This window comes from Pristis pectinata, chromosome 12, assembly GCF_009764475.1.
Source record: "Pristis pectinata isolate sPriPec2 chromosome 12, sPriPec2.1.pri, whole genome shotgun sequence".
Taxonomy (NCBI): Eukaryota; Metazoa; Chordata; class Chondrichthyes; order Rhinopristiformes; family Pristidae; genus Pristis; species Pristis pectinata.
This window is the reverse complement of record NC_067416.1, coordinates 22615279-22632341: the sequence shown is the minus strand read 5'-3', so window position 1 is coordinate 22632341 and position 17063 is coordinate 22615279. Positions and strand designations below refer to the sequence as shown.

Below are 17063 nucleotides of genomic sequence, written 5' to 3'. Positions count from 1 at the left end.
GTGGCATTATATGAGAAGCCTTAATCTTAAACTGATGTTCACAGTCTAAATTTGATACAGCCCTTCACCATAATGACTGCCAAATATTGTAAGCAAAGTTAAACCTGGAACCTTAGGTTGTAGACCAAACATGTTAAATAACCAGACTTTCCTTTCTTTAAAATGAATGTCCTGTTGCTATTTGTGACAACTGATACGGAAGTTAAAGGATATCACAACACAATTGCATTTGTTTGGCTTAACACTGTTTTCTTTCTTTTTCAGATATCCTTTTCCCACAGTTTTTAGCAGCTGTAGCAAGAAAGATCTGGACAGTAGCCTGGAAAAGGGTGTTGGAATGTGCCTCTTCAACATGCCAGAAATAAAACAGCTCTATGGTGGGCAAAAATGTGGCAATGGATACGTTGAGGAAGGCGAAGAGTGTGACTGTGGGGAGCTTGAAGTAAGGGTACAAAACGGGGATTGAATTTGTTTCTGATTCCCTTAAAATTCAAGAAAAAATTCTGAGCAGATTGACATCTAACTAAATTATGCATAAAGTATAGAATAGCAATACTTATAGCCAGTATATTCTACTGAATATTTATTCAATTGTGCTGTAGTAAATAAGTCATTGTACAAAATCAGGTAGCTGAGTCAAAACCACATGTGTATTATCCAAACATTAATGCAAGAAGTGAAGTAGTTTTAGCACTGACTTCCAAACCAAGCAACCAGTTTAAAAGCCTGTGGGGACCATGCAAATATTAACATACTTCACCTAAATCCAGACTACAGTGTACCAATATTCTCAGTCGCAAGTTTTGTTAAAAAAAGCTTACATTGCCAAAATTTTGTCAGCCAATAAATTAGAAATCATTGAAATTTAATGACACTATGTGGCCATATGGCCCATCATCTATGTGCTGGTGGAAAAAGAGCTATCCAACCCAATTCTGCCTTCCAACACTTGATTCGTATCTCTGCAGGTCACAACTCTTCAAGTACACATCTAGACAAGTTTTAAGTATGATGATAGTTTCTGTGCTCATGCCCACCCCCTTCTCCCCCCACCACCCCCACACCCCCCCCCCCACACACACGCACAGTACTAATTATTTTACATGTACTCCTTGTTTTTAACCCTTCTACTAAAGGAAATAGTTCCTTTCTATTTATCAAGACCCCCTATCATTTTGTACACCTCAGTTAAGTCTCCTGTCACCCTCTCCTGTTCCAAAGAAACCACTGCTAGCTGATCCAATCACTCCTTATAGCTACAGTTTTCTAGTCCTGACAACATCCTAATAAATATTGTCAGCACCATCCACAATGCAATCATATCTTTCCTGTAACTGTGCATGTTGCCCAGGTTGTTGCCTTACAGGCTTGGATATAATTTTAGTATCACCTCCTAGTTCTTTTCTGTACATCTTCACTAGTAAAGGATAGCATCCTGATGCCTTTTTAGCAACCTTATTTACATATTGCTACCTCTAATTGCAAACTCTGTTCCTCCACACTTCTCTATATCATCCCATTTACCTCTTATTCCCTTGTCTTGTTGCACTTCCCCAAAATGAACTACCTGATGCTCTTATGGATTAAATTTCATTTGCCACCTTATTGTCCACCCAACTCAACTATCTGTATCTTTCTGAGGTCTAAACCTTTCCTCAACCTTATGATCAATTGTATCATCTGCAAACTTAAATAGATCTAGGGGTGCAAATACTCAAAGTGAACAGTGAACAAAATCAATTTACTCAGTAAGCAGGAAATGAAGTGAGTGAAAGATAAGTACAGATAAATTATGTGCATAAGATCACTCTCGGTCAGTTATAGCAATCTGGTTACCTCTGATTGAGGTAATTAACCCAGTCATCTCACTTTGGCTGGCTGTGTCATTGTCACAATATGCACATGAATAAAACACCAATGACAGATAGAAATCAACAAATGATGGTTGGAGAATTATCTTGAAATGGTGGGAACTTCTAAATGGAGGGCCTTGAGGTTTGGTTCTGCTCTGTTTACTTTATGTTAATAATGTGGATTCAGAAATTCAAGCTAAAGTGGTTATGTTTGTAAATGATACTCAATGAGAAGAGGCAATTCAATTGTCTGAAGAAGACAAAGTATATAAGTGGACAGAACAGTGAACTTAAAGTAAATAAACATGGAGTGCTAGGCATGGGAAGCAAGAATCAGTAGCATGCATCATTTTAAATGGTGTTGAAATGGCTAGCTCAAAGAAACGTGGAAGTCTATATTGATTCAACTCTAATTTTGTTCAACTAATCCAGTAAAGCATTCAACACCACCTATAGGATGTTAAACTGTCTCGCTAAAATTGTAGAACAAAAGGAAATAATCATCAAAATTTGCTTTGCATATGTCAGAACATACCTTCAATTCTGCATCCAAAGCTGGTTGCCAAGACACCAGAGAAACATGAGAGCGCTGGAGGAAATGCTGAGAAAAACTACTAGACTAATCCCAGGTGTTAGGGATGCAGGTTACAAGAAAAGACTGACAAAACCTGGGGTTTGCAGTATGGAGGGAAGATAGCTGAGAGGTCACAATATGATTGTTAAGATTCTGGGAGATGCACCCAAAATATTACTTCAGATTAACCACATAAATAAAACTAGAGAATTAGGGTGGGAAGTTATAAGACCTAATTTTAGGACAGAAATCCATGGAAAATTAGCATGTGAAGTAAACTTCTGCATAAAGTGAGAGAGGTAAATAAAAACATGTAGTCATTGAAGATATGATCAACATCTCCAATTAGTGGGATTCAGATTTTTCTGGCTAGACATACTAAGACAGACCAAATGCCTTCCTCAATGTTAATCATTTTGTGAATAAAAGCCAGCATGCTATCTAACTGTATCTTATTTGTAATAGTAGAAAGCAAAAGTGATGATTCTGCTGCTTGAAGTTGAGGGCATCTTTATTATATTTGTTTCTAAATTGCAAGTTGTAGGGAAACACTTTAGATTAAGAGTAAGTAAGAACATCAGCTTACATTGATGTTCAAGGTTTATTGTAAGAGTTGAATTAGCACATACTGGTTAGTTTGTTGTGGCTTTTGTCAATAATGTCAGTTGCTCAAGTGATGAATTTATGTTCTGCATTTTACTGCATGTAGAGCAGAAATGAATATCTAAGTGCAGCAAAGACAAAGAATAACATGATCAATGTGTCAGGAAGAGGTTATTTTTATAAGGTTTAAGATTTACATTTTTTGATGGATATAAGCAGACTTTGATGCTTTGTTACCTTATAATGATCACAATTCAAAACTGTCTTTGTATTTTAGTAATTGACTATTCCTTGAATTTGGCAGAATAAATATATGGACATAAGTAACCATACTTATTTCTTTTTTTCTCTTTTGAGGAATGTACCAACCCCTGCTGTAATGCGAGTACTTGCACTCTGAAGCCTGAGGCAGTCTGTGCTCATGGACTTTGCTGCAAAGACTGCAAGGTAACTGAATCCTTCGAGAATTGAGGTTCCTTCTCTTATAACAAATTGACATTTTCCATCCAAAGATCCCCAAAAAAATGTGTTAGCACAGATGTTGTCTAAATCTACTACAATGAATGTAAAGTGATATGGTATAGAGAAAGAGCATATGCTGCATTTATGAGAGAATTAATGGAAACTTGTTAAAACATAGAACAGATACCAAATATAGAATATATACTTCAATGAAACTCAAAATTTGGCACATTATGTTCAAAGGTCAAGTAATATATTGTGCTCAGCATAGTATTTGCATCCACATTCCTGACTTATTATACTATTTATGATCTTGGAACCACCATGATAACAAGCAGAGATGATTGTATTTATATGCAGGACTTTTAAACAAATGTCATTCTTGCATGACATCACCTTTAGTAATTATCTGGGCTTGGATTGGTTCCCTCCAAGTCACTGTCTCTCCAGCAGATACAGTGCGAGGGCATCAACTGTTCATAGCTCAATGTTGCCCAGCCAGGGGTCATTTTTCTAGCTCTTCTTCACATTTTCTGCAAAGACACTATCCCAGTAGAGAAAGTTGAAGGGATAATTGATCCATGTTTTTTGTGCAGGTCTTAATGGTGATTAATGTACTAGCATTTATTGACAGAGCGTTATGACAACAAACTATGACACAGAAGATCAATTCACCCAATATGGCAAATGGCAGCTGTAAAAGAGTTGTTCAGCCTTATTCCACTATCCAGCTTTTGACCCATAAACTTGTAAGTTACAGATTTCCAAGTACACATCCAAGTAATGTTTAATATAATGACAGTTTCTGCCTTGCCCACCCCTTGAGAGGGTGAGTTAAACCTAAGAGATCAAAAACTTCTCATTTCTCGATCCATTCCTGACAAGTGTTTTATGCCCTCTTGGTATCAATCTCTCTGCAACAGAAGTTTAACTGCCTCCATTCAATCTGTCCTCAGCATCATTTCTTCCAAAAAAGACACGAGTCTGTCTAATTTTTGCTCATAATTAAAATTCACAAGTCAGTGCAGCATTCTCACACATCTCATTTGCACCCTCCCATTGCAATCACATCCTGCAATGCTGTAACCATGATACACATTACAGGAATACTCCATGAATCCGTTATCTGACTATTTGGAAATCACAGTGGTTCAGCATCTGGCTCACAGGTGATGTTTCACATGCTCCCCTGAAACTCACCAAGACCCCAAATCCTGCACTTCCCTGAGTCCCACCATGGCTCCTGCTTCCACACTACCCAGAAACTCACTGTGACTCCTGTTCCTGCACTACCCTGAAACTCACCAGTGCCCTAGTTCACATGCTCTCCTGAAACTCACCAGGATCCTGATTTCTGTGCACCCTTTAAACTTAGTGGGTTAACTGTAAAATTTATCATAATACCGTGTTACATCTAAAAAAACTGATTTTAAAGTGAGTTGGGTTATTAACATTTAATAGTCTGGAAAATATGCCAATCCGGAAACACCAAAGTGCAAAGCGTGGCAAATTCTTGGAGTTTTACTGCATTCTAGCTATACCTAAACTAATATTTTATTACAGATCTAGCATAACCTTCCTGTCCTCATTTTCTTTTCCATGGTCAACAAATGAAAGTATCCTGTGTATCTGCTTAACTACCTTAGCTACCTGTCCTGCTACATTCAGGAGAGTCTGTTTGTTTCTCTTAAGGATAAAAGTAAATGCGAAAGAAAATTATTTTTCAAACAGAAGTAAACAAAAAAATCAGCTTTGATGTGTAACAAACAAGAAGGGCGTGTATATTTATCATTGTGAGCAAATGCCATATCCACCTTGGGAATATGCATCAGCAAAGGCAGTATCTGTGGAGAAACAAGACTTAGAACCCTTTCTTAGCACTGAGAGATCATGTCAATGAGAAACATTTTTAGGAAAGAAAAAGCATTAGGAAGGAGGAATAGAAAAAAAACAGAAGTTAAAAAATAGGATAGTTTTTGAAACACTTGCCTGGAAATAGGAAATGGTTAAATGATAAAAGTGATATTAACCAGACAGAAGGAAGCATAGCAGAAAGAGTGACGTTGTCGTCCAGCAATAGCATTAAATAAGCCCCTGTCCTTGGCACAAGAACTTTTCATTTCCCATGTATCTCCCTCCTTTCCTTCATGCTGTTCTTTTTAAATGGTATTCACCTCTTATATATTCCAGTCATGATGTGGATCTTAACACTAAAACACTGACTGATCAACTTTTTCCACTCCTCAGTGGACCTGACCTAATAAGTATTACTCCAGCTTTTTCTTCTTTCCTTTTCAGATTTCTAGCATCTGCAATGTTTTGCTTTTTGCTCACACCTTTCTCAGTTGGTTTCATTAAACATCATTTCATTGTAAAATGTTAATATCACCAAATTGTAAATTGATAGGAAGGACTTCCACATGGCAGCTACCACTGTTGGTCTGATGGACCTTACATCTCTGCATTCAAGTTTCAAGGACTGGATACAAGCCTGATCTGAAATGATAAAGAAGCCACATAAAATCATAGCCCTTTTACCCCTCACTGTTGGTGGGATGTGTATAGATGAAGCTCAGAGGCCAGTAGGAGAGGAGAAATTGTTTTAATTATATTATCTATATATTTTGACATTATAAATAGCTGATTAATATGATTAGTATAAGTATGTTTTAGTTGGCTTAGGGATTGTTAGTATGGGTGATATTTCACCTTTATGTAGACACTAGAAAGGACTTTAAATCGCAGATACTGCACATAGAAATCTGGACATGAGGTGTGCATGATTTACCTTTAATTAAATTGTTGTTATGAAAGTATTTTCAAAATTTTAAAATGCATTACCAATAAATGAGGCCCTCTGCTGGTAGAGGAACATGAGAGTATTTCATCATATACTGTAAACACATCGATTAGCCTAATTCAATCGTTTCTGAAATGAAAATTGCCTGGACCGGATTTAGCTAAGGATGGGCTCAACTCTTGCCGACAGTTACCTCACAAAGGTTAATTTATTTCCAAAATGTAAAATGAAAGGGGAAACGTTCCATCGGTATTTTTGCACCAATACTACTGAAGATGGAGAGGGAGGGTTTTCACATGCCCTCTGGTTTCAGTGCTGACTGAAGAAATTCTGATGATCAGTTTCTGCGAACGCCCTAGCTGAGCTTGCTATTTGGGATTTTCAAGGGCAAGAAATGAATGCTGCTTTCTGATTCTGATGCCAGAGGGAGCTGAAAAGGTCTCTCTGATCCTCAACTTGAATCCTACGGATAACTTGGCTTTTACAGAAGGAATGGCACGGATACTAGACTTTCCTCTGACATTTCTTTCCCAGGCAGTTTCCATTATAGCCATATACCCTTTCCCTCCATCATACCTTGGCTCCATAAGTATCAACAAATTTATATATATTTTTATATATATATTTCATACTTGGGATATGGGAGTTAATGGTAAGGCCAGAATTTGTTGCTTTATCACTGATTACTTAGAAAAGGTGGTGGAGGGGTTTAATACAACAGAGTACCTTGCTATATCACTTCAAGTGACAGTTAAGATCAACCAAGTTAGTATGAGACTGAAGCCACATATAGATTTAACAAGGTATGAACACCTGGCTTCTTTCCTAAAGAACATGAGTGAATCAGGCAGGTTTATAATTTGTTCAAAATGTTGTTTGAATTAATATTAAGTGAAAATATTCACATCTACTGAAAGTTTTTCTTTTTTCTAGAACGGGACATCATGCTGTTTGCACAACTTGAAACTGATCCCATGTAACTTCAAACCCATTGTTTCATTTTGTTTTTTTTTTGTTGATGTGCACTTACAGTTGAAGCCTCCAGGAACCCCTTGCAGAGATTCCAGCAATTCTTGTGATCTGCCAGAGTTTTGCACTGGAACAAATGCACAGTGTCCAGCCAATGTATATCTCCACGACGGGCAACCATGTCATAAGAAAGATGGCTACTGTTACAATGGGATTTGTCAGACTCATGAGCAACAGTGTATTACTCTGTGGGGACCAGGTAGATAATGGTTACTTAAATCTATCTATAACACTGCACAAGAAATCGTATTATTCAGTTCTGTATGGAATGTATTCAAATTGGAAGCTGGAGCTTATTAATAATCTAACACATTTACGATGTGTACAAGGCAAGTTAACTCATCCTTTTATAATGTTTTGAGCTCAACTCTGAATTTCAGTTTAATACATTGTAAAATTGTCCTAACTGGTGTTAATGATAGCACAATGTTCAATTCCATTTACAACTCCCCCAGAGAATGAATCAATCCTCATCTGCATACAAAAACATCCGGACAAAATGGAGGCACAGGATGGGATAGACACAGAACAGAATTGGCAGGGCATCCATAAGGCACTGTCAACCATTGGCAGCACAATAAATGTACGTCATCATAATGAATATCCTCATGGCCTCACATATCTTTCACCCCACCATCACTATCAAGCCACAGAGTAAACCCTGATTCAATGAGGAGCGCAGCTAAAACAGCATGCATTGGACAGAGGTAAAAGATTTCACAGCTAACTGATCAGATCAAAGTTCTGGAGTCCTAACCCATCTAGCCATGAATGGTGGTAGACAATTAAACAGCTAACGGGCAGAGTGTACTCCAAAAATAATCTCCTTCACCAACAACTGCCAAAGACAAGGCTGAAGCATTTACAACCACATTCAGCCAGAAGTATTGAATGGATGTCCCACCTCAGTTTTCTCCTGAGAACCCCACCATTGCAGTCTTCAACCAGTTCAGTTCACTCCCCATGAAATCAAGAAATTATTGGGTGAACTGGATGCAACAATGACTGTGGGACCAGACAACATTCTGGCTGTAGTAGTGAAGATCCACTCCCTGGTCAAACTGTTCCAGTACCATTACAATACTAGAATCTACCCAACAGTGTGAAAAATTGTCCAGGTATGTTCAGTGCACATGAAGTGTAACAAATCCAAACCAGCTCAATACCACACAATCAGTCTACTCTCCAGTTTAAGCAAAGTTACAGAAGATGACATTGACCTTGCTATAATGCAGCAGTAGTACACCAATACCTGCAGGACCACTCAGCTCCACACCTTAACACAGCCTTAATCCAAACATGGATCAAAGGTCAGAATTCCATATGTGAGGTAAGTAACATTGAACCGAGTGTGGTGTCTAGGAGCCCCAGTAAAATTGAAGACAATTGGCAGCAAGGAGAAAACAGTTCAATGGTTCCCATTATACCTCACACAAGTTGATAATCGGTTTATTATTGTCTCATGTACTGAGGTACAGTGAAAAACTTTGTTTTGCATGTCATCCATAGAGATCATTTCAAAACATAAGTACATTGAGGTAGTACAAAGGGAAAAGCAATAACAGAATGCGGAATATAGTGTAACAGTTACAGAGAAAGTGCAGTGCAGGTGGACAATAAGGTACAAGGGCCATGACAAGGTAGATTGCAAAGTCAAGAGTTCATCTTTATCTACAAGAGGTCTGTTCAAGAGTCTTATAACAGCAGGATAGAAGCTGTCCTTGAGCCTGGTGCTACATGTTTTCAAGGTTTTGTATCTTCTGCCCAATGGAAGGAGGGAGAAGAGAAAGGGAGGGGCCTTTTCCTGAGGCAGCGGGAAGTGTAAACAGAGTCCATGGGGGGGGTGGGGGAGGGGGTGAGGCTGGTTTTTATGATGGGCTGAGCTGTGTCTCTGCAATTTCTTGCAGTCTTGGGCAAAGCAGTTGCCATACCAAGCTGTGATACCTCTGGATAGGATGCTTGCTATGGTGCATCTGCACCTCAACATACAGGGGCGTATGCTCCGCTCCACTTCCTGAAATAAATACTAGCTTCTTTGTTTTGATGACATTGAGGGAAAGGTTGTTGTCATGACACTATGCCACTAGGCCCTCTGTCTCCTTCCTGTACTCCATCTCGTCGTTATTTGAGATCCGGCTCACTATAGTGGTGTCATCTGCAAACTTGTAGGTGGAAGTAGAGCAGAATCTGGCCATAAAGTAGTGTATGTATACAGAGTAATGTAAGGGGCTGAGGATGCAGCCTTGTGGGGCACCAGTGTTGAGGATAATCATGGCAGAGGTGTTGCTGCCTATCCTCACTGATTGGGGTTAGTTGGTCAGGAAATCAAGGATCCAGTTACAAATGGAGGCGCTGAGTTCCAGGTCTAGGAGTTTGGAGTTCAGTTTGTTTAGAATTATGGTATTAAAGACATAGCTGTAGCCAGTAAATTGGAGACTGACGGAGGTGTCTTTTTATCCAGATGTTCCAGAGATGAATGTAGAGCCAGGGAGATGGTGTCCGCCTTGGACCTGTTTTGGTGGTAGGCAAATTGCAGTGGGTCAAGGTTGTCTGGGAAGCTAAAGTTGACGTGTGCCATGACCAGCCTCTCGAAGCACTTCATGATGATGGAAGTCAGAGCCAGCTGGCGATGGTCATTAAGGCACATTACCAAGTTTTCCTTTGGCACCGGGAGATAGTGGTCTTCTTAACGCAGGTAAGAAACTCAGATTGAAGTAGGGAGAGGTTAAAAATCTCTGCAAGTACCCCTGCCAGCTGAACTGGGCAGGATCAAAGGAAGATGGCTGTGGTTGGTTATTGAAGGTCAGTGCAGGAATTCTTCAGGGCAGGACCCTAACCCTCGCCATCTTAATCTGCTTCATCAATGAGCATCATAAGTGATGATTGTACGATATTCAATTTCATAGCAACTCTTCAGCAAATGACAGTCCATGCCTGCATGCAACAAGACCTCAACAACATCCAGGAATGGGCTATAAGTGGCAAGTAATATTTGTGCCACAGAAGTGCCAGGCAATGATCATCTACAACAAGAGAAAGCCTAACTATCTGCCCTTGACATTCGATGGCATTCCCATTGACAAGTCCCCTACCATCAACATCTTGGGGTTCACCATTGAATAGGTACTCATCTGGGCCAGACACGTAAATGCCGTGACTACAAGAGCAAGTCAGAGGCTAGGTGTTGTGTGAAGAGTGACTCAACTTCTGACTCTCAAAAGACTTTCCACTCTGTCTGAAGTGGTGGCCCTAACAAAACCCAAACTGGGCATCAGAGAGTAATTAATAACAATGACAACACCTTCTTTAACCTTGCTGATAAATGAGCTATAATTAGCTGGATTGGGTTTGTCCTGCTTTTTGTGAACAAGACCTACTTGGACATAACAAGACACAAGTCAGGAGCATGACAGAATTCTCTACTTGCCTCCAACACCAACAGCACTCAGAAAGGTCAACACTGTTCAGGACAAAACAGACCACTTAATTTGTACCTCTTTCACCACCCTTAGCATTCATTCCTTCTACCACTGGTACACAGAGGCTGGTCAGTGTTTCTTGGTCTGTGTACCATCTACAAATTGCACTACAGTTATCTAAGCTACTCTGCAAGAACCTCCCAAAGCAGCAAGCTCTACCGCAAAGAAGATCAAGGTCTTCACATGCACGGGAACACCATGACCTACAGCTTCCTTTCCAAGTCGTACACCATCCTTACTTGGAAATATATTGCAGATCCTTCATTGTTGCTTGGTCTAAGTCCTGGAACTCCCTTTCAACAATTTTGTGGGAGTACCTTCATCCGAAGTGTTTTGGCAGTTCAAGAAAGCAGCTCACAAGCACCTCCACAAGGGCAATAAATGCTGGTCATACCAGCAATGCCCAAATCATGAACAGTGAATAAATAAAAAATAAATGCATTTAACTTAACTGGTAAAAAGCTAGTTGAACTAATTTGAAGATTTTCGCAGAAGCAACTTAAATCATTCACAACTGGCACAGTTTTTTATTTATTAATTACCTGTTAGTTCCTACTTCTACAGCAGCATGTCACCTTTAGAAGGTCCGATTCAAACCATAAAGTTCCTGTTATGAAGAATCATAGAAACAAAATTTATATTCATCTGTATTATACGGCCATGAAATTGATTTGATTTCAATCCTGGTCAAGGACCAGACATTTATCTGAAAAAGCTATCACAAGAATTGAAAAATATATAATTGTTAATTTTACAAGGCTCGGCATGATTATTATAGAATTCCATTGCATATGTGGCTATCTGATCATCTCCTACAGCTGCCCAGCCCTGACTTACTCCTGTCAGAGATGAGTTTCAATGGCTAGCTTTTGGCAAAGGAACATTCTGCCATTATGGTTGATGGGCAGTCTGTCTGCAAAGGGGCACTTATGTGCGTGAAAGAATATTTACTTGACTTGTGGGGAAGTCTGCATGGTATACTGCTTTGGAATGAAATTGAAATATAAAATGTTTGATTTATGACATAAACTAATTCACTTCAGTTTGCTAGTTATTACTATATACCATTCAATACATTTGAAAAGCTAAGTGCTACCAGTTATTCAGTCAATTTTTATATTTTATGAAATATTGTTACTTGGGTACATTATGTAAAAGAAATCAGAATTCTTTCATATTCTGTTTAATCCTGCCTTTGTGGAAAATGAAAAAGAACTCAATTTCAGTTCTTTCATTGTTCACCTTTCCAAGCATCCATCCATAAAAGTGACTGCAATATTTCAACTCTTTAGGTGCCAAACCTGCCCCTGGAATCTGTTTTGAAAGAGTAAACTCAGCAGGTGATCCATATGGTAATTGTGGAAAGGACTCAACTGGTTCATTTGCAAAATGTGAGATCAGGTACATGCAATATACCTATTACTTCTCAAGATACAAGCAATTGATTGTGCCCAATAATCTGCTTGCAGAAAATTCAATGTACTTTTACAAGCTTCCACTTAACTTTTATTGTTAATTATCTTTTTGCTGCTTTTCTCTCTGATGACTATTAGTTACTTCACCATTTAATACAAGGTACAGCACATTTTTATTGGATGTTTTGATTACATTTAACCTGTTCCGCAATGGAGGAAAACACCACTGAAGTGTTAAACTATATTATGAGGAGTTTGGATACGTGTAGATTTAAGAGAGTAACCTACAGGCTAAGTGTTTGCTTTTATATTGACATGTCTGTTCCACTTTATTTCTTTTACTACATTGGAGCTATATTATCCACGGTAAAATTTGTCTCTTATTTGAAAATCTTTCAATTTATTGGATGACAGCAAGTAAGACCTTTTATTTTCCAAATTATGTGATCCATGTTAAACTTGGTAAGTTATTACACCTGTGAAAGGGATTTAAGTTTCCACCAGTCTTAATTCTGTGCAATAAGAAGTCAATTTTCCATAAAAATCAATTGAATGTGCAACCAAAATATTTAGTTTTCCACTATTTGCTTTCCATTCATTTTCCAAAGGACTGAATTGACACTATATCCATTGTTTCCAATTTCTTGGTAGCAATTACTTATCCATTTCTTCAATATTAAAGTTCCCCACAAATCTAGGGTATGTAGAAAGCAATAATCATCCAATTTCTATAGAACTTTAAATCTGTTATATTCATCACTGTCTGATTTTTTTTTAGCAAGATATATCTTGTATCCAATTATATCAAAAATATCAAGTTCCTTCAGGAGTCTACATCAAATATTCATTAGGACTGTTTCATCCCTCACCCCATCCTCTCTGTCGTCCATGGCGATGCTTTGCTCATACCACTCACATAATGACAGTTTAAAGTGTCTGATTCAAGTCATGAGTGCAACAATTTCTCTGCTTATCTTAGGTGGGTGCCATATCAATTTGCTACACAACTGAAATCTGTCCTTTGGGAACTTTGAATTTAAATTTCATTAAGCCAAAGTTTCAGTTTGAAGCCCAAAGGATTGGATTGTGGCCAAAGTGAAACACAGTGCAGATACTTGTCATGCTGAACACAACTGTAGAGGACAGCTGGCAGCACTTGTTTGTAAGCTGTAGCTTGCGGGTGGCTGATGCAGCCCAGGAGACTCCCTGCCAGCCACGGGCCAAGGACTAAGGTCAACTGGCTCGAGCATCAGTCTCCTCCAGCTTCCACATTCTATCTTAGTTTCTCTCACTAAGACACTGGAAATAGTCAGTAATTCAAATTGGCTACAAGGATACTTTGTTAATACAAGAAAAGTGTACAGTGACAGAACAGCATTTCCTACCATGGTTCCCTTCACACAGACAGACACCTTGGAACTTCCACACTATACATTGTTGAAACAAAACGGAGAGGGACTAGTTACATGATACAACCCTTGAAGTGGTAGAGCATTAAAACAAACAATGATAGGACTACGTATTACATTCCTCATTTTAAGAGTGGAAAGAAAACAAGTTTAAACCAGAAGGGTCTCGACCCGAAACCTCAACTGTCCATTTCCCTCCATAGATGCTGCCTGACCTGTTGTGTTCCTCCAGCATTTTATGTGTTGCTCCAGATTTCCAGCTCTTGTGTCTCTCTTGTGTCTCCATCTAAAACAACTGTCTAGTCTCTGTGTACTTTACTTCGGCACATGGGTCTCCAGATACTTATGTGACAGACAATCCTTCTGGATCAGGATCTACCTAATTGCTGTTCTCCCTGGGCCTGTTGAACTGTGGTATTCTCGTTCTGTAGGGTTGGTGATACATCCTACAGTTCATCCATAATCATTTCCCCAACAGTGGTCCTTCTGACATGGCATCTGTTCCCCTGATTTGGACATTCTTCTCCCTCACAGCCACATATGATTTGGGTGTACTGTGTGTTGAATCACCATTGCCTTCTGCCATGTCTAATATCAGTCTGAAATAAAAACAGAAAATGCGAGAAACACTCAGCAGGTCAGGCAGCAACTGTGGAAAGAGAAACTGTCAATATTTCAGGTGCTGGACATTTTGTCAGAACTGGAAAGGGAGAAAACAGGTTAGTTTTCAGTCGCAGAGAAGGAGGGAGAGGAATGTGTAAAACAAAGGGAATAACTTTGATGGGGTGAGTCCAAATGACTTAAAGTGGCTGTTAGAAGCCCAATATGTTTCTTAGTCTGCTTGATATGTTGCTGACACATCTGTGGGACACACCCAGCAGGTCATACTATACTGATGAGATGAGAAGAACTGAGCAAATATGATGGCCAATTCTGATACAGACAAGTTGAAAAAATGAGTCAACTATAGCTGGAGAATTCAATATTGAGTGTGTTTGCCCAGGTGGAAGATGAGGTGCTGTCCTTCAAGCTTGCATTCGACCTCAAAGCAGTGTAGTAGACCATAGACAGGAAGGTCAGAGTGGGAATGAGGCAGGAGTTAAAGTGACAGGCAACCAGAAGCTCATGCTCTTCGCGGACTGAACACAGGTGCTCTGCAAAGCCATCGCCCAACCTGCATTTGGTTTCTCTGATGTTGAGGGGGCCTCATTGTGAACATCAATTGCAGTGCATTAGATTGGAAGAAAGGAAAGTGAATCACTGCTTCACCTGGAAAGACCGTTTGGGTCCCTGGATGGTGGGAAGGGAAGAGGTCAGGTGTTGCATTGCCTTGAAAAATGCCATAAGGTGGGGAATGATTGGTGGGGATGGAAGAATGGAGAATGGAATTGTGAAGGGTGACAGGCAAGGGGAGAGGAACCTGTGCCTGGTGATGGGATTTTGTAGATGGTGGGTATTGCGAAGGCTGAACTGTTGAATGCAGAGACTGCTGAGGTGGAAGGTGATGGCCAGAGGAACTCTATCCTTGCTTTGTCCAGGAAGAGGGGGGTGAGAGCAGAGGTGTGGGAAATAGATGAGATGTGGTCAAGGGCTCTGTCTGCTGAGATAGAGGGGAAGCAATGGTTCAAGAAGAAAGATGACATTTCAGAGGCATCAGTACAGAATGTCTCATCGTTGGAGCAAATATAAAGGAGATGCAGAAACTGGGAGAATGGAATGGAGTCCTTACAAGACGTAGGGTGGGAGGAAATAACACACACACAAAATGCTGGTGAAACTCAGCAGCTCAGGCAGTATCTATGGAGAGAAATAAACTGTCGACGTTTCAGGTCGAGACCCTTCATCAGGACTGGAAAGGAAGAGGGCAGAAGCTGGAATAAGGAGGTCGGGGGAGAGGGAGGAGTACATGCAGGCAGGTGCTAGGTGCATTCAGGTGATAGGTGAGCCCAGGTGAGAGGGGGAAGGTAGGACGGTGGGGGAGGGGGGAGAAGTAAGAAGCTGAAAGGTGATAGGTAGAAGAGGCAAAGGGCTGTAGAAGAAGGAATCTGGTAGGAGAAATATTATCAAGATGGATGTGGAACTGTGGGCTTGTAATGCATGTCTGTGACTAGCCTGAGATGGAGACAGAGAGATCCAGGAAGGGAAGAGTAGAGTCAGTGATGGACCAGGTAAAGGTGAGAACAGGTTGGAGATTGGCGGCAAAATAATTAAATTTTTTGAGTTCTGACTCAGAGCAGAAAGCAGCATCAGTGCACTCTTCATTCGTCTATTCTGTGAAAAACATCTGCAAATTCATCTGAAAGTTGCACAGCTGAAGCGATTGCTTACATTGAACCAATCTTTGTTATCCTGTCACAATGTGCCTATATCAGTCCCCATTGCTGAAATGTATAGCTATGGTATCTTTCTGGTCTCTACAATGAATCCACATCATATTTCTCTCAACTTCTTGTGTTCGCTACCTTGCAAGTATCTCCCAGAAGGCTCCAGTGTAGTCTTGCACAAATTGACAAAACATATCTTTTTGATTTCAGCTGCACTGTCCTGAGGCTGATGCCTTATTTCTGTGGAACATTCCACATAGCTCCCAAATCAAGTTGAGTTGTAACTAGTTTCTTTTGCACTTGGTGAAGATATATATAGTATTTTGCAGAGTTGATCTTATTTGATATCAGGTATGTGTTTTCAACTGATATTCTGAATCAGACTCTGTCTCCATTCCTGCATAGCTCATCTCTTTCACCCAATGAACTTCTGATGTCTCTTCATTATGTACTGTTTTTAGAAATGATTTTCCAATGAACATTGCACACACTTTTTCCCATATGCAGAACTTTTCCTTTTTGGCCACTTACTGTCATCCACAATAACTGCAACACCTAACAAACTTTAGCCGTACTTTCCCTTTGCCTTTTGCCTTGTGTTTTACTCCATGTACTTCTTGTTGTTGGTCATCCAACATTCCAAGCCTGTCTTTGGATAGCTACACAGCTTTGCATGTCTGTAACTACTTTCATGAGTTAACTCCGTCTCATGTAGTAGCCATTACTTCTGGCCGGTCTCCTGGATTCTACTGAGCAAGTCTATGAAACTACAATTATCTTCTACAAAATTAAGGAAGTGCCCATGGATTCTCCCTACTCCTGATTGCATGTAAATAATCTGTAGAGGTCAACTGTTCCATTTCTAAGTGGGTTAGCAATGTGCTAGGAATCGTTTAATGCATTCTAAGTGGTCCCATTTGAAGGCTTTATGGTTTGGTAGAATTCTTTTCCTTGTGACCAACGAGAGAAAATAACTGCTTTCATCTACGGTGCTTTTTTAACCATAGCTGGCTCAGTATGAACTCATCCTTTCACTATTACTTTTCTTTAGTTAAGTTAATTGGTTGGAAATCCAGTCGCCAAGGCCATCATGTACTATGTCAACTCCCTGGCTC

The 17063-nt window shown here is 39.7% G+C and overlaps 1 protein-coding gene across 1 annotated transcript in view; it reads left to right on the top strand.

Annotated features, from left to right (window-relative positions):
- Positions 1-17063, top strand: part of LOC127576999 (disintegrin and metalloproteinase domain-containing protein 12-like) — a 279055-nt gene that overhangs the window by 227908 nt on the left and 34084 nt on the right. Inside the window, exons 12-15 of the mRNA XM_052027846.1 lie at positions 265-442; positions 3388-3477; positions 7325-7520; positions 12093-12201. Of these exons, the coding sequence (XP_051883806.1) occupies positions 265-442; positions 3388-3477; positions 7325-7520; positions 12093-12201 (573 nt within the window). The remainder of the gene's footprint in view (positions 1-264; positions 443-3387; positions 3478-7324; positions 7521-12092; positions 12202-17063) is intronic.